The sequence below is a fragment of the Cyanistes caeruleus genome, chromosome Z (genome assembly GCF_971803275.1).
Source record: "Cyanistes caeruleus chromosome Z, bCyaCae1.hap1.1, whole genome shotgun sequence".
NCBI lineage: Eukaryota > Metazoa > Chordata > Aves > Passeriformes > Paridae > Cyanistes > Cyanistes caeruleus.
In genome coordinates, this window is record NC_141732.1 from 19,960,479 (window position 1) to 19,975,648 (window position 15,170).

The 15,170-nt window shown below is 38.8% G+C and overlaps 1 protein-coding gene across 5 annotated transcripts in view; it reads left to right on the forward strand.

Annotated features, from left to right (window-relative positions):
* The window catches only part of TRPM6 (transient receptor potential cation channel subfamily M member 6), a 91,887-nt gene that overhangs the window by 61,812 nt on the left and 14,905 nt on the right, over positions 1-15,170 (forward strand). For 4 of the 5 annotated variants that reach the window (XM_023944834.2, XM_086869833.1, XM_086869835.1 and 1 more), the window contains 7 exons: positions 1,373-2,514; positions 3,203-3,315; positions 4,241-4,367; positions 5,265-5,362; positions 7,869-7,927; positions 9,562-9,587; positions 11,309-11,359. In XM_023944834.2, coding sequence (XP_023800602.2) covers positions 1,373-2,514; positions 3,203-3,315; positions 4,241-4,367; positions 5,265-5,362; positions 7,869-7,927; positions 9,562-9,587; positions 11,309-11,359 — 1,616 coding nt within the window. The remainder of the gene's footprint in view (positions 1-1,372; positions 2,515-3,202; positions 3,316-4,240; positions 4,368-5,264; positions 5,363-7,868; positions 7,928-9,561; positions 9,588-11,308; positions 11,360-15,170) is intronic. The other variant, XM_086869834.1, reaches the window with a different exon arrangement.

Below are 15,170 nucleotides of genomic sequence, written 5' to 3' on the forward strand. Positions count from 1 at the left end.
AGCATAAAATGCCCAATTTTATCTAAAAGCTTAGTAGTGTAGGTACACTGTGAGAGTATTGATTGTGATTGAGTATAATTGTTTGCAGGAACAACCAGAAAACCATTGTAACATTATTTGCAATATAATGTTTTGGTTTACACAATGTCAATACACCACTGCCAACAGGGTTTCAAAACAATTGGTATTGGCATGATTTAGTTTTATATTGAAATCAATGGCAAACATGCCATTAAGTTTAATGGGAAGAGTTAAAAAAAATGAACACTATAAAAAATCTTACTGAATGCCAACACTGATTTAATCTAACAAATTTGTTTTGCCTAGAGAAAGCATAATCTTATTTTCCGCATCTTAAAATTAAACACAAGCAAAATAAACATCCCCTCTAAAAGAAGTTAAATAAGTAGCTTTGTTCAGAAACTGCAGAATTGATTACTTCAAGAAGGTTTCATTTACTGGATAAATATAGGTCTGGAAAGGAATTTTTTTCTGAGTGCAAATGAAACACTCTTCACAACATCGCATGACATCAATGCAAGTAATTAATTTAGATGAATAAAATATTCTGGAACATTGGTCCTTGATTTTTATTCAGCAGTGGCTTAATACTACATATTTTAGTTACTCTGTGACAAAGGAAATAAATGACTGCTGCATATTGCCTCGCTTATCATTGTCTTAGTGATAAAGTATCAGAGAGGATCTTCAGGAAATATGAAGACAATGTTCAAAATGATGTTATTCCAGGCCAAGAAGTTCCTGCACTTTTCACTGGGGATTTGAGGATAATAAAAAAGGCTTTGGTTTTCCAGGCAGTTGAATTTTACCTGAAGATAATCATAATGCATAATTATGCATAAGATGCATAGAATATGCTTCTGGAGGCCAAATATGTTCTTGGGAAGACCCATTTCTCAGCAGTCTCCAGTATTTGAAAAAATGCAGGATTAATACTGCCTGGATGTTTGTGTGAGCCTTATCCTTCTCTTGTCTGCACAAGAAATGTAAAATGCACGATGTCCAGTTGACAGGATGTATACCTCATTTGCAGCCCTAGCCAGTGTAACTTGCCATCAGTGGTTTAATAGCTCTATGGCATTATGGTATTAATGGATATTAGCAGGAAAACAACAATTTTTAAAATAGGTACTCCTTGAGCAAAGAGGCTGTTTCCTTAATAAACCCACTGGCAGTTTGGCTGGGTTTTGTCAAATACAGATATTAATGGGAATGAAAGTCATAATTTGAAAAAAAGCCTGTTTGAAGCAGTAACATTTTGAAGTGTGTTAATGGCTTCTTTCATCATCTTGCAAACAGATGTAAATATCTATGTTTTGGTACTTTAGTTGTGTTTTCGTTTTCTGCCTAGAGTGGAAGAGATGTTTCAACAACTTAAAGAAGTGCATGAGAAGGTGTTTTATATCAAGGAGTCTTTACTCTCCCTGGACAGCCAGCTAGGACATTTGCAAGACCTCTCTGCCCTGACAGTGGATATCCTGAAAGTGCTTTCAGCTGTAGACACCTTGAAGGTGGAAGAAGCCTTATTGGCTGACACAAAACATAAAACCTGTAGGAAGCTGCCCCATAGCTGGAGCAATGCATTCTATTCCAAGACCTTGAGCAGCCTGGAGGGCTTGTGTGACAAGAAATACCACTATTACAGCATGCCACCCTCCCTCTTACGGAGCCTGGTGAGGACTCAGTCTCCATCAGAGTGCAAACTCTTCAAGTCTGGGAGTAATGAGGTGGTAGAAGACAGCTCTCAGAAGGTAGAAATAGAAACAGATACGCTCACTTCAGGAGTATCCTCTGAGACCAAGTCAAGTCCTAGGTATGGGCAGTTCTTACTAGTGCCCCCCAACCATCAGGGAGGGTCTTTTTCTGAGGATGTCACCTTAAATTTGTCTTTTTTGAACACTGCTGCCAAGTACGAGGATGAAGCATTCAGAGACGACCTTCAAAGTAGCATTGTGGTTCAGCAAAACTTGCCAGGTATCAACTTCCTTGGAAAAGAGACAGAAGGTTATCAGTGGAGCCAGAGAGACTTTGTTATTAATTTGCCAGCAGAAAAGACTAATGCTGCAGAAGCTGCTTGTCCTCTTGATCTCCAGCTACAGCTGGATGTTGAAGGAAGTGCAGCATGCCCCTGCAATGACAGGGAAGAAACTGAAGGTGGCTATGTGAACTGGGGATTCTCTGAAGGTGATGAAAAAGGAGTTTTCATCTCAGATCCAAAGAAGAAAGCTCTGTACCTACATTCCTCCTATGACAGGGAGAACAATTGCCAGAATATACCTGCCAGGCATGTCCACTTAAGTGATTCGAAGTCCTTCTCCTACAGCTCTGTCAAGTCATGTCCCAGCAGCAGCAGCAGCATCTCTCAGAACAAGCTGAAGCAAAGCATCTCCTTCTGGATCAGCCCCCTCTGGAGGGACTGGAGTTTCTGCAGAAGCAACAGCTTACCATCCCCTAAGAAAGAGAGACCAGGGAAAATCTGCAAGGCTATAGGTGGTAATTATAAAACATTAAACCTGTACAGTATCTTTTACTGAAGAGTCCAAGACATTACAAAAATGTTTCTTTTGTACCCAGAAGGTATTAGATGCAGTGGAGTATAGTAGGAGAGAGTCCAGACTTACTCTTTCACTTTCTTTGTGTGTGTCTGGCTGTTGGGAGTATCTGAAGCGTGCTTGGTATCCAAGCTACAACATACCTATATGTCAGCCACCCTGATCTGCCCCATCTCGTGGAATCTCCATGTCTGTGGCTACAACAGAAGGGTTGTGCTCACTCTGGGGATGTCCCTTGCCCTGGGGATGCAAAGACAGAGTTGCAGGAACCAAAATGTACTACACAGTCCTGTAGAGATACATTAGCAGCATCAGAGATGGGTGCATGGAGAATGAAAAGGCTTACATTTCTGTAGCCAGTTTAAATACCTCCCTGCCCACCATCCAGTTTGCTTGCCAAGTGCTAAAATACATCAGATTCCAGTTTTAATTATGAATAGTATGACATGAAGGATAACATTAGCTGTTTTATGTCTTGTGATGGTGCATATCTTTGCATGGAACTGCTTGAGTACTAATTTTGGATTCTCAGATTGTTTTAGACATCTACCAATTCTCAGTCCTATCAGATTTTTCTTGGTAAACAGAAACTCTGTTGCCTAAAGGTGTTTTTTGACTCTTTCCTGCAGAATCTTTAGGATCCTGGGAGCTACACCACAGCGGGGCAGCAAAAACAAAACACCAAAACAGAGACCGAAAGTCTGGGAGAAGAAAGAGGAATCAAAAACCTCTTCAGGTGCCGGTATGGGCAGATGCAAGAGAATTGTGTATCTCAAAACTGTCTTTTTCATTTTTTAAGATCAGTTCTGGAGTGTGGTTTATTTGAAAATGTATACATTTAAAATGCTGCACACAAACTGCAGCACCTCCTGTGTGTGCCTAGCTTTGGTTCAACTTTACATTTTTTTGAATGTGCGGGATTTCTGTTTTGAACTTGTTGACATCCAGGGACTTTTTGTGGTGATACTGATTTTGTGGTGATTCACGAGCATAAATCAGTCCTTGCATTTCAGTTGTCAGGAGAACTTGTGGAGGCTTCATGTGAGCTAGGATAGACTGAAGCTGTGGCCATATCCAGGGGGTATACAATTTTACTCCAGCATGTTAGGCCTCACAATGTTGTCTTCTGTCTGCAGGAGTCCCATAGACTTTCCTCTGAATCCATCAAACATTTATCACGCTGTAGAAAGTATGCTGATTGTGTATATGTATGGGACAACTTTTGCAACTGTGTCTGTGTGTTCGTAAATATAAATTTATTTCTAGAGCTATAAAGAACTTTCTAGTGTCTTCATTATCTGGAAAGAATTATCACTGTTTAATGAGATGAATACTGAAGACTGGTTTGTTTACATAAGATACCCAGGTCAGCAAAGGATCTTGGACTTGGACTTTGAAATCTAGTATCTCTGAAGGTATTAGGTCTCAAAGTTCGAATTCCTGCAGACAGTGTGAGACCTTTCATCTGTAGTACTTGCTAGACAAAAGCAACGTCTTCAGCAGTTTGTAGCAAAACTGGGAAAATCTGTTTCTCAGTTGGAAGTGCTTTCATTCATTCATTGACATTTCAGAGATGCTCTGAAAGGCCACATCATATGCTGTCAGAGGAGCTGTGGAGATGCTAGTCATCCTGTAAATTCAGTATTGTTTTGTCTGTGTCTTGGCAGGTGATTAGAGTGGATGGTTGTCCCCAGAACACTCAAGTGAACTCAGAGCCTGCAGAGATCAATGCCTGGGATGAGCAAGAGAGACACAGCAAGAATTGGCTCACTGTGTCTAATTTCAGTCAGCTAAGTATGTTATGTGTTGCAAACAGTGAATTTCAGAACAGTTTTTAAAAAGAAGCAGTAAATAGAATTCAAAAAGTCAAAGTGTTATCCACCATTTTCACCTAATGGCATAATTTTTATAGAATTAGACTTAGTTTGTCTTGGTTATTTAAAGCAACATTGAAGAGGCAAAAGAGTCATAGGTTGAATGGAAGATCAGGTGAATCTTTTTGGGACTACTGCCTGTCTTCCATGGGAGATATTTAAGTGCTAATCCCCAGGAATAAGTAGGAAGCAAGGAAAACGATGTCTTTGTCTCCTCTCCTGAAGTGTCTTCTAAAGTGACATCTTCTAAAGTGGCATCCTGGCTAATTGCAAAAAACAAACTCATGATTTTTCAGGACATTTATCCTCACGGGTAGTGCTGTGACACTGTATTTGTTGGCAGATCCTCTGCCTGCATAATTCATTTCTCATTGCTCAGAAACACATCCTCCAAAGGGAAGAAATGAATTGTCTCTTTTGGAGTGAAAAGGAATGACATTCTTTCTCTTCATTTAGTAATTCTCCATCTCTTTTATTCTCAGAAATTCTATGCATTATTCATCTATTCTTTCAACTTTGCTGTGATGTGGCTCACTGGTTTCATCCTGTGAGCTGCTGGGAGAAGTACCAGACAGTGCTGTGACTCAGTACCACGTGGCCTGAGGAGGGCTGTGCTCCAAAGTCTGCTGAAAAAAGTGGAAGTAGTCTGCTTAATCCTATGAAAATTCTGTCACTGTTTTTTAAACCCGTTACACATGTACTGGGACAATATAGTATTTAGGTGTTTATTTTAGAATACTGCATAGCTGCTTTGTTTATAGTGATAGAGCTGCTCATTTACCATCTGGACATAGCTGACAACTTCTCTTTTGCCTAGGTTTGGAACGTCTCCATTACAAACACCAGAAAATTAAAAATCCAGATGTTGGTAGGCATACCATACCATTTTGTGATTACTCGAGGCATTCTCGAGAGGTAAGACCTAAGATAACGCATCCTAGTCCATAATTTTGGCTGGGATGAATCCAGAGTAGCTCTACAGTCGTCCTTGGATTTGCCAGTAGAGTTCCTTTGTCATGACATATCTATTTGAGAGATGTGAAGCTTTGTGGTCCACTGGCAGAGTGTATGTGTGGAAGTAAATGAATAATTTAACAGCTGCTACCACTCTACTAAGATAATTGAAATAGGACAATAAATTATTGAATCTTAGAGTGGTTCTGAATGTGAACTTAGTCACAAATGACATGTGTTGATGTTTCATCAGGTGAATGGTCCTGAATTTGTGGGCAGAATGGGAAAGAAAGTTTTAGAAAGTTAGCTACATAGCATCACATATTGCCTCACTTATCATTGTCTTAGTGATAAAGCATCAGAGAGTATCTTCAGGAAATATGAAGACAATGATTTGTTTAAAATGATGTAATTCCAGGCCAAGAAGTTCCTGCACTTTTCACTGGGGATTTTAGGATAATAAAAAATGCTTTGGTTTTTCGGTTATTTCTTATAATTTATCAATATTTATCTAAATATTGATAATAACTGCAAAGTATGGATTTTTAGCCATTTCCTTTAAACATCATATTTTATTATTTACCAGAATTAATCTGTAGCCCTGTAATCTAAAGATCCTCTTCCTGTGTGAACTAATATTGGCTTCTTTATATTTCCTGAAGACTTGAGCAGGAAGCTGGATTGTGAAAACTACTACTATCTGTTCAAAAATTATGCAGTTAATAGAAGAAATGGAACAGCTAATAGAAGAAAGTGTACCATTCATTAAATTTTATAGGGGTATCTCAGAGATAGGAAAGGAAATTAACAAGGAATAAATTAAGAAGAGGAAATGTGAGAGAATCCTTTCCTCTTTCTTTTCAAGAGCACCAAAGCATCCTTCCTTTAAGGGAGTAAATTGATTTTACTTATAGGACTTTTGGTTATTAAAATGGAGATCTTTCAAAGACTAGCTTGTTTTTCACTGAAAATGAAATTTTTCTTTTAATTTTGTTTTTTTTTTTAAGGAATAAAAATGAACTATGTAATTTCAGTTATGATGTTCTGAGTGCTGGAGAACTTGAATCCCAAATACTGGGACAAGAGCTTTAATGTTTTAATTAAAAAAATTGTGGGGTTTTGTGTAAAAAAATGATGAGAGAGAGAAATAGAAAAAATATTACTGATTTTGTATTCTGTAAAACTGAAACCTGGACTCTAAATCAATAAATTTTTGAAATCTGAATCACAGGATTAGCCAGGCAAAATAAAGGTAGAGTCAGGAAAACTGAGGTAACCAAGTGTGTGTGTGTGTGTGTGAGGTAACCAAGTAATCTGGTGCTTCAAAGCCTTTATTAAGATATATTTGGCTAAAACTCAAGTGTGATATTTTTTAAGTTGTAAAAAACCCCATTCTGCTGATTAATAGCAGTATTTGATTTATGCTGAAACCAGTCATTTCTGAAACACCTACTTCAAATTTATTTTTCCAAGGTACACTTTCCAGTATCCACTAAATTCTTATGCCTCTCTCTGGACTATGAAATTTATTATTTATATTTATCACTGAGATGTAACAAAGTTGCTGCATCCAACTGTTCCACTTGGAGGATGATATATTTTAAAGACATGTATCTTTCCAAAAGTGAAGTTCCTCACTCATGGCGTACTAGGGATTCAGAAATCCCTCTTGATAGGTAGCAGGGAGCAAAGCAAGGGGGTGTGTAGGAAGCTTTTGTTAGAGACTTTTTTCGTCTTCAAAACAAACTACAAGTTCAAAGTATGAGAGAAATAAAAAAATAATCAAAATTTATTTAAGTTGGAGATTAGATCAAAAGCTGAGTTTTAACTGACTCATCTTTAGACTTTGTTGTCCTTGACATTTTGTGTGTGCGTGTGTTTAGAGGATTGAAATTGGTGGGAGTACCATTCAGAAGAAAGATTAAATTTCTTACTACCACATTAGGAGGACCTGGCTGGCCCATTCTTTCCCTAATATGTCTTGAAGTTTAAAAGATTATTTGAGATTTTCTTTAAATATAAGACCTGGAAAATATGTGATCTAAATATCCCTGGAAAGCTGCTCAGTTTGTTACATTCTTTTGTTCCAAGGCTTTTGAGTGAATTTGTTTTCAACAACATTAAAGGTTATACCTACTCTGGAATTTTCTAACATAAAGAAAGTTCTCTAATACTGTGATTATTAGAAGACCTTTAACAAGTTTTGTGAGTATATCGAGATATAGGTGGTGACCTGAGTATTTAATTCAAATGTCTGGAGACATCATGGAAAACAGCAATGTGAGCAAATTAGTTCCATTCTAGTGTAGGTATGCCAGTGCTGTGATTCACCTGTCTGTCAGGGTCATTATTCATGTTAATAATCATATTAACAACTATTCTCAAGATTGTACCTTCTGGAGCTGTGCAATGTGTATATGATAAAGATGTGCATATTTTACCAGTAAAAGCGTCTCTCTTTTTCTAGGATTTCAGTAATAGCATATTTGGAAACACCAAGAAAAGTCATCTGAACAGGAACTCCTCGTATGTATTATTAGTATGTTAAGATAATCATCACAGGTTTTCAGAAAGAGATGTCTGTAGTGTCTGCAGCTTTCCATTTCAGTTCTGCAATATATTTAGGATGACAAATTCCTGACAAATGGAGAGTTAAGTCCATTCAATTTGTCTAAGTTTCATTCAAGGAAATCTTAGTAATGGGGATAGAGGAGATCCATTTAAACACAGCATATGGTTTCAGGTGGAATAGACACCCTTTCTAATTCTAACAATAACTGAATTTTTTAATTCAGTCACTAAGATGACGGTTGGGCTTGATGATTTAAATGGTCTTTTCCAACCTTAATAATTCTACGATTCTGTGGTGATTCCCTGGTTCTATGACCACAGCATCTTTAATTAGCCATTTTTCCAATCTAGTCAGCATGAAAAGTTGTACTTGCTTTTGCTGTGCAATTGCATGTATTATTTTCTTAATAATTACAATGCTAGTGTCTCCTGAAAACTTCTCTCATTCACTGATTCATCTCTTCTGTACATTTACTAAATATTTAACTCAGTTTTCTTCATGCAGAAGATAAACAACTATTATATTAATAGTAGATATATAATTATTATATTAATAACTTTTTAGAAGTTATTAAGCTTTGATTACATTTAGTGGAAGTATACTGGTTTCACAAGTGGATTCCATTTTCTTGTGAGGTTTTTATTTTTTTTTCCCCATATTGATTAATCATTATCATAATAGTAGTAGTATTTTTGCTACATGCAGTGCTGTCTTTATGTTAGTTTCTTTTTCTTTACAACCTTCATTGCTTTCTTCTAGATCTCTTTCTGTTTGTTGGTTTGTATGTTTGTTTGCAGCACTACACTGGTAATAAGTAGGAAATATTAGAAAGCTGTCAGATCCCATGTGATTTCACCATGGGGAGAGGAGGAAAAAAGTTACTGAGTTTTTGGGAGTTTTATTCATACCATGTGTGTTGCAGAGGGGTTGTTTGGGTGTTCTGCTGTTGTTGTGGGTTTGGGGGTTTTTTAGGGTGGTTTTTTTTTTTTTCTTTTTTTACACTCTATCATTTATAGGCAGTGGGCAAACTGCACACTTACCAGCAGGATTTGGGGCTGTTGAGTGGCCTGAAGCTGTCACTTAGTCTGTGGGGCATCTCTGGTCTGTGAGATGAACTGTATCTTCTGTGCTCTGCAACAAAGACTACTTTAATGTAATAGTCTTTTTGCAACTAGACTCATTAATCCAAAGAATCCCCAATTTAAAATACATGTTTTTGTGAAAGTAATGGTAATGACACAAGTAACTGTTAATACATCTCAGTGTTGACTAAAAAATGAAGAGCTGTGTATGTGATTGAAAGCTCTGTAATTGATACTGCTATTGCAGCATAAAAGATGTGAATAACAGCACAGACTCACAAACAGTTCAACTTAAAGCAGAGAAAAAAAAAACTTGGAGAAAAATGTGTCAGTTCATCAGTACCTGAAGATAGTTTGCTGAAGGTTGTGTTGAACAAAATTGCACTACAGGTTATTTTGCTCTATGATTGCTGAGTCACATCTCTTTCCATGTGATCCATGTGTACCAGTGTTAGGTTAATTACAGAAATGTTGGATTAAAATATCAAATATTTGCTTTTAAACAGATTGAGAACTCCAGAGGAAACTGACAGTAAGTTTTCCATTGCTTGTCACTCATTTTAATTCCCATCTGCAATTCTCATGCTGACAGATCTGAAGTACAAAATCCAAAAAGAAGTTAATTTACTGTAGTTGGGGATTATAGCACAGATATTGTTTCATGTGTTAGTAACTAATTTGTATTTTACAGTGAAGGATTTTTTTAATGAGAAACATGTTGTTCTCATAACAACTGCATAATCTTAAAATAAAAGAATTTATTTTTACTCTAGTCTGCCCAGTAATGCTGTCCTTTCAGCAGGAAGAAACTCTTTAAGATGCTGCTGCTTTGATCTCTGACAGTCCAAGAGATCTCCTGGGTTAAACCAGGGAGTATGTCTGAAGATAGATATAAGATTTTTAATGTATGCTTGATTTTTCAAATTGCGAATGTGTAATATCTCCATTTGTGTTGTTCACCTTAAATTCTGAAATCTGTGGAGGACTGAACTTATTATGAAATGTCCAGTGAGGAAATTCAAGGTTTTAGTGAGGAATCACTTTGTTCCTCAAAAACACAGTGTTAGTGAACTTCACTGGTATTTGCTGTGTTCTAGTCCATCTCCCAGTTTTCCTGTCATGACTCTTAGCTGTAAGAGGCTGAGTAGCTAGGCACCTATCTCTTTTTGAGATTAGCTGAGGTGCAGGAATGAGTTGCTCCTAGTCTTATCTCCCCTTCAGGTTCTGGTCTCTGCAAGCCCATCTGTGCACAAAACACTGCAGTGCCGAAGCATTCTGCTGCAAGCAGGGTTGTAAGGCTTCTCTCCAGAGCACACCATTGTTTTGATTGTAATCCAGTTTTCCCATTCTCAATAGGCTCCTTTTCATGTTTTGTTTTTTGCAACATACAAAATGCTGTGTCCAGCAAGAAAAAAAATCACAAGGGACTTTGAATCTCTAAAGGGAATAAAAAATGCTGACCCTTCCCCCAATATCCACAGATGCTTTCATGTAAGATATTTTTCACTAGGTAAGGGAGTAAAAGCAAATGGAATACACCAAGAAGAAAAGTGTAAAGTTCAAAAATATTGGTGGACATTGTTTTGATTATGTCATTTTTTGAAAATTAATAGTAGTAGAGTATATATACTGAAATCTGCCATTTTGAAGAGTGATTTTCCAGGAGAACAAAATTATTTAATTTAATTAATGATTCTTGGTTGTATTAAAAATACTTTTTTATAAAGCAAAAATTTTTGGACCAAATTTGGTCTGAGCCTGTTAAATATGTAACTTCCAAAAATGTTTGTCTGCTTATATTTTAGCAGCACTTTGGATGCTGTGGGTTAATGGGAGAGTATTACTATAACTTTGGTGCAATAGCACAGATAATGGAATGCTTAATGGCTGAGGATGGAGTTGGAAAACTCATGTCTTTGGGAGTCCATGAAGCATGGTGGACAGGAAAGTGCTTCTGAAAACCCAGGGGTCTAGCTGGCTTAACTTGTCCTTGAGGTTAATATCTCATTTTCCCCACCATTTGCTTTAATAAATAAGTCATCTGGCTATATAACACTGATGACTGAAATCTGCCAATATACAATATATGATAATGTAGTTGAAGCCCCTAAGTAATTCTCCTCTTTAGAATGCTGAGCCAGCAATTCGGATTAGCCTGTTTTGTGACAAAGTCTGGGATGGAAGGAATTAAAAAATCATGCACTTGTGTCTGTTATAATAATTAATACAATGATCCTTCAAACATCATTTCAGATATCTTCTCCAGCTTGAAAACATCTCAAGACTTGCATCTTCACTACTCAGGTAAGCAGGAGGCACAAGAATGACAGCTGTGGAATTTAAGAAATTTTAAGGAATTTAAGAAACATTAGTTTTCCCTTTGTCATCCACCGTGATTATCATTTTGAGGAGTCGCACAAGTGCCGACTGCTAAGAAGGTTCTGTGTTAATTCATGTCTAACACTTCAGTGAAAGCATTATTTATTTTATTTTCTGTTGATAATTGCTTCATTCTGGGTATTTATGGCAAATCCAGAGCAGAATGTAGATAATCACTTTCAAAATATCAGTGGAAATCATGAATACAGGTCAGATTCCTGAGGGGGCAGAAGAGGCACTTGTTTGTTTATAGCTGTCAGTCCCCTCACACCTCCCAAACCCTCCTTTGTACTTTCTGGAATTCTTTTTTTCAGTTAATTGTCCTGTACTACTTAATCTGTGTTTGTATATCCATGAACTCCTGAAAATCTGGCAGGGAATAAATCCTTTGAATGCTAATTGCCTGCAGCCCTGCCTTTCCCTGAGCTGGGTGTGCACAGATTTTCCCAGGGGGCCTGGATGTCCGCTTTTCCAGGAGGAGGAGAAGAGAGCAGAAATTGCCAGTAGATGTCACCATTGCCCACAGAACCTGGCCTGTTACAGGCAGGGCTGGAATAAACCAGAACTATTAGCAGCCTCCTGAAATTCAAAATCCGCACAGTTTTCACTGGGGATAATACCTCCCGGCTTGCAATCAGCTGGACAGATGTAATTTCTCTGGCATGGTGGTATTGTTGCAGTTGTTGATTTGTTGCATGCTGTTTGAGATGACGATGGACTCTTTAGCACAGGCAGAAGTGATTTCCCTTACGAGTGGACAAATGTCTTCAGAGGTTTTCAATGTAGGTTTCCACTCCTCAGGGAGATTAGGACAGAATTTAGCCAAGTAGGCTCAAAAATCCTGCACTAGAATTCTGTACCATTAACACTTATGTGTTAATCTTGCTGTTAATTTGAGCAAGCAAATATAATCCTGCCTCTGCATACCCAAAAGAACTCGGTCTTTGTCCCAAGTTTGGCAGCTGCTTCAAGTCCATGTCACATGGCTTCTCAAAGTTCTAGAGTGACTGCTGGCAGGGTCTGACAGATGGCATAGATTTCAGCTGCTCCTGTGTTTGTACCCTACTTCTGCTATGCACTGATTTCATGACCGGTGTGCTCTTAGTGCAGCACCAGAAGAAGTTCTTGTTTCTCAGTCCATGCTCTAACACTGTTCAGTCATAGTAACCAACTCCTGTTGAATTATGTATATGTATATAATTATGTACATATATATGTAACCCACTTTGAACTAAAGTATGAAGTGCAGACCTTCTCAAATGAGGACCCCAGTTCATGGGGTGGATGTGTCATGTATGTACTTTGCTCTGCCCTTCTGGACTCAATAATCTTCTATTAACTTTTTGCTCAAAGAAGTAATCTTAAAAGAAGGACAGATGATGTCTAAAATCCTTAAGTTCCATAAGCTCCAGGGTTTGTTACCGTGGGCTTTTTTGTTACTCTGCAGAAAAACACAGCTTTGCTGTGGTTGACTCTCTTGTTTGGTTCACTCTCTGCTTTGGATGATGGTTTTGTCTTCATCCATCGAATAGGGAAATTAGGCAGTTAGAGCTGTAACATCCAGCTTGCCTCCTCATTGTAGGAGTGCCGTACTTTACAGCTCTCTTCTCTCTTCCTAATAACTCAGTCATTGTGGAGACAAATCCATAAATATTCTGTTGACTCTCTGAAGTTTTGAAGGTATTTTCCTGAGAAATAAGCTGCGAGTTAGGTGAGATATAATAATGTTACTGATGTTTTTTGGCTAGAAGACTGAATGAAGAAGCAGTACTCTTCCGCTTTCCATCTGTGCAGTGGAAGCTTGAATTTTCCTGGCATACCTTTCTAAAGCTCCAGGTGCTTCTAACCCTGACAAGACAGACAAAGAGGGCATTTGTGGTCAAGGCATCTCATCAGCACAGTGTGAGTGTGAGTGTTGCTGCACTGGAGTTGGCAGGAGCAGGATGCAGAAGCAGCCTGTTGTGAAAGGAGGAGGACGGGAGACAGCAGAAGTCCTTCTAGACAGGGTGCAAAGGGCTTTCCCAGAGAGCCCATTTCTCTGAAAGGAAAGGGTGAGATGTGATGGGTTGGCATCCTGGTTCTAGGCAGGAGGGGATGTGGCTGGGATCTGGAGGTTATTTTGTACCAATTCACATGATTTTCTGGTGATGGAAAAGGGGGGTCCCTTCCATGTTTGGGTAGTGTAGGTTCACTTGTTGCTGATTTCTGTGTAGTGAACATTCATGTGTGAATTGTTTGCTTCTCTTGTGCCCTCTGTTATTAACACTTCTACTGTTACTTTCATTTTCCTTTTTCATTGCTGTTTCCAGTAAATTAGTCTTATCTAAACCTATGGTCTTTAACACTTGTGTCCCCAGTCCTCTCCATTCTGCAGCTGGGAGGAAAGGGAGGGTGAGAGGGGAAGTGAACAAGCAGTGTGTGATCTGGAATGTTTCAGTGGGAACACTGACCTGGGGAACACCATTCCTAAACCACAACAACCCACTTTGGTGTTCCATGTGAAACATGAAGAGCTGAGATAACAACAGATCTGGTAAGAGTGGGTGGGAAGCAAGTGTTTGTTGTATTAGTTATGTCACAATGTTGTAACCTAACGCTGTATGTTTCAGTATAGGCACTATGTGCCCACTGAGGTGCTCCTTTTCAGAGCAGGGAGAGGGAACAGGATTGCTTTGTTGCTGAACTGTGTGATATCAGCTTACAAAATGATAACCTCAAGGGCAGTGAGGGTCATTTGTGATGTGTGTTTAGTGTTGGTCTTCTACCCTTACCTCAGTCACTGCCTTTGGGATACCATTAACTGTGGGTTAACCCATTAATGTGAGCTGTATCAGTCATTTCCAGCTGGTCAAAGGACATGATTGTCCTGCTCTGCTCTGCACTAGTGCAGTCTTGCCTTGAGTACTGTGTGCAGTTTGGGCACCACAACATAAAACAGACATAAAACTGTTACAGAGCATCCAAAAGAGGGCCATGAGGTCTGGAATAAAAGCTGCTCCTTGACAGGAGCAGCTGAGGTCACTTGGTCTGTTCAGCATGGAGGAGACTGAGGGGAGACCTCACTGCAGTCTTCAACAGCCTGTCAAGGGGAAGCAGAGGTACAGGTACTGATCTCTACTCACTCTTGTGACCAGTGACAGGATTCGAGGAAATGGCATGAAGCTGAGTCAGAGGTTAGTTAGTCTGCTTTGGGTTGGATCTCAGGAAAAGGTTTTTTTCACCTGAGGAGTGTTTGGGCACTGGAACAGGCTCCCCAGGGAAGCAGTTTAGGGAAGCATAGCATTAAGCCTGATAGAGTTCACAAAGATTTTGGGTACCACTCTTAGGCACACAGTGTGACTCTCAGGCACAGGGCCAGGAGTTGGACTTGATGACCCTTATGGATCTGCTTCTTGATGTCTTCCTCAGCATATTCTATGATTCTGTGTTTCTGTAATAATTGCACCCAGCCTGTGAGCAGAACAGAGAAGGATTATTTTCCCCAGCTTTTAATTCCTTTTTCCTCCTTGAGGCCTGTTACACCAGCTATGGAGGATTTTGAATTCCCTTTGGATATTAAGAAAAGCATGCTTTTGTTGCTACATCCGTCAGGACCTAAGTTGCTGGGTCTCTTCAGTGCAGTCTTACACCCTGATTAGAAATAGGGACTCTTAGGAAGGTCTTTCAGAGATCTACCCTGAGGGTGGATAGCCATGATTGGCCTGTAATGTGGGAGAAAATGGGCCAGCTTTTGAAG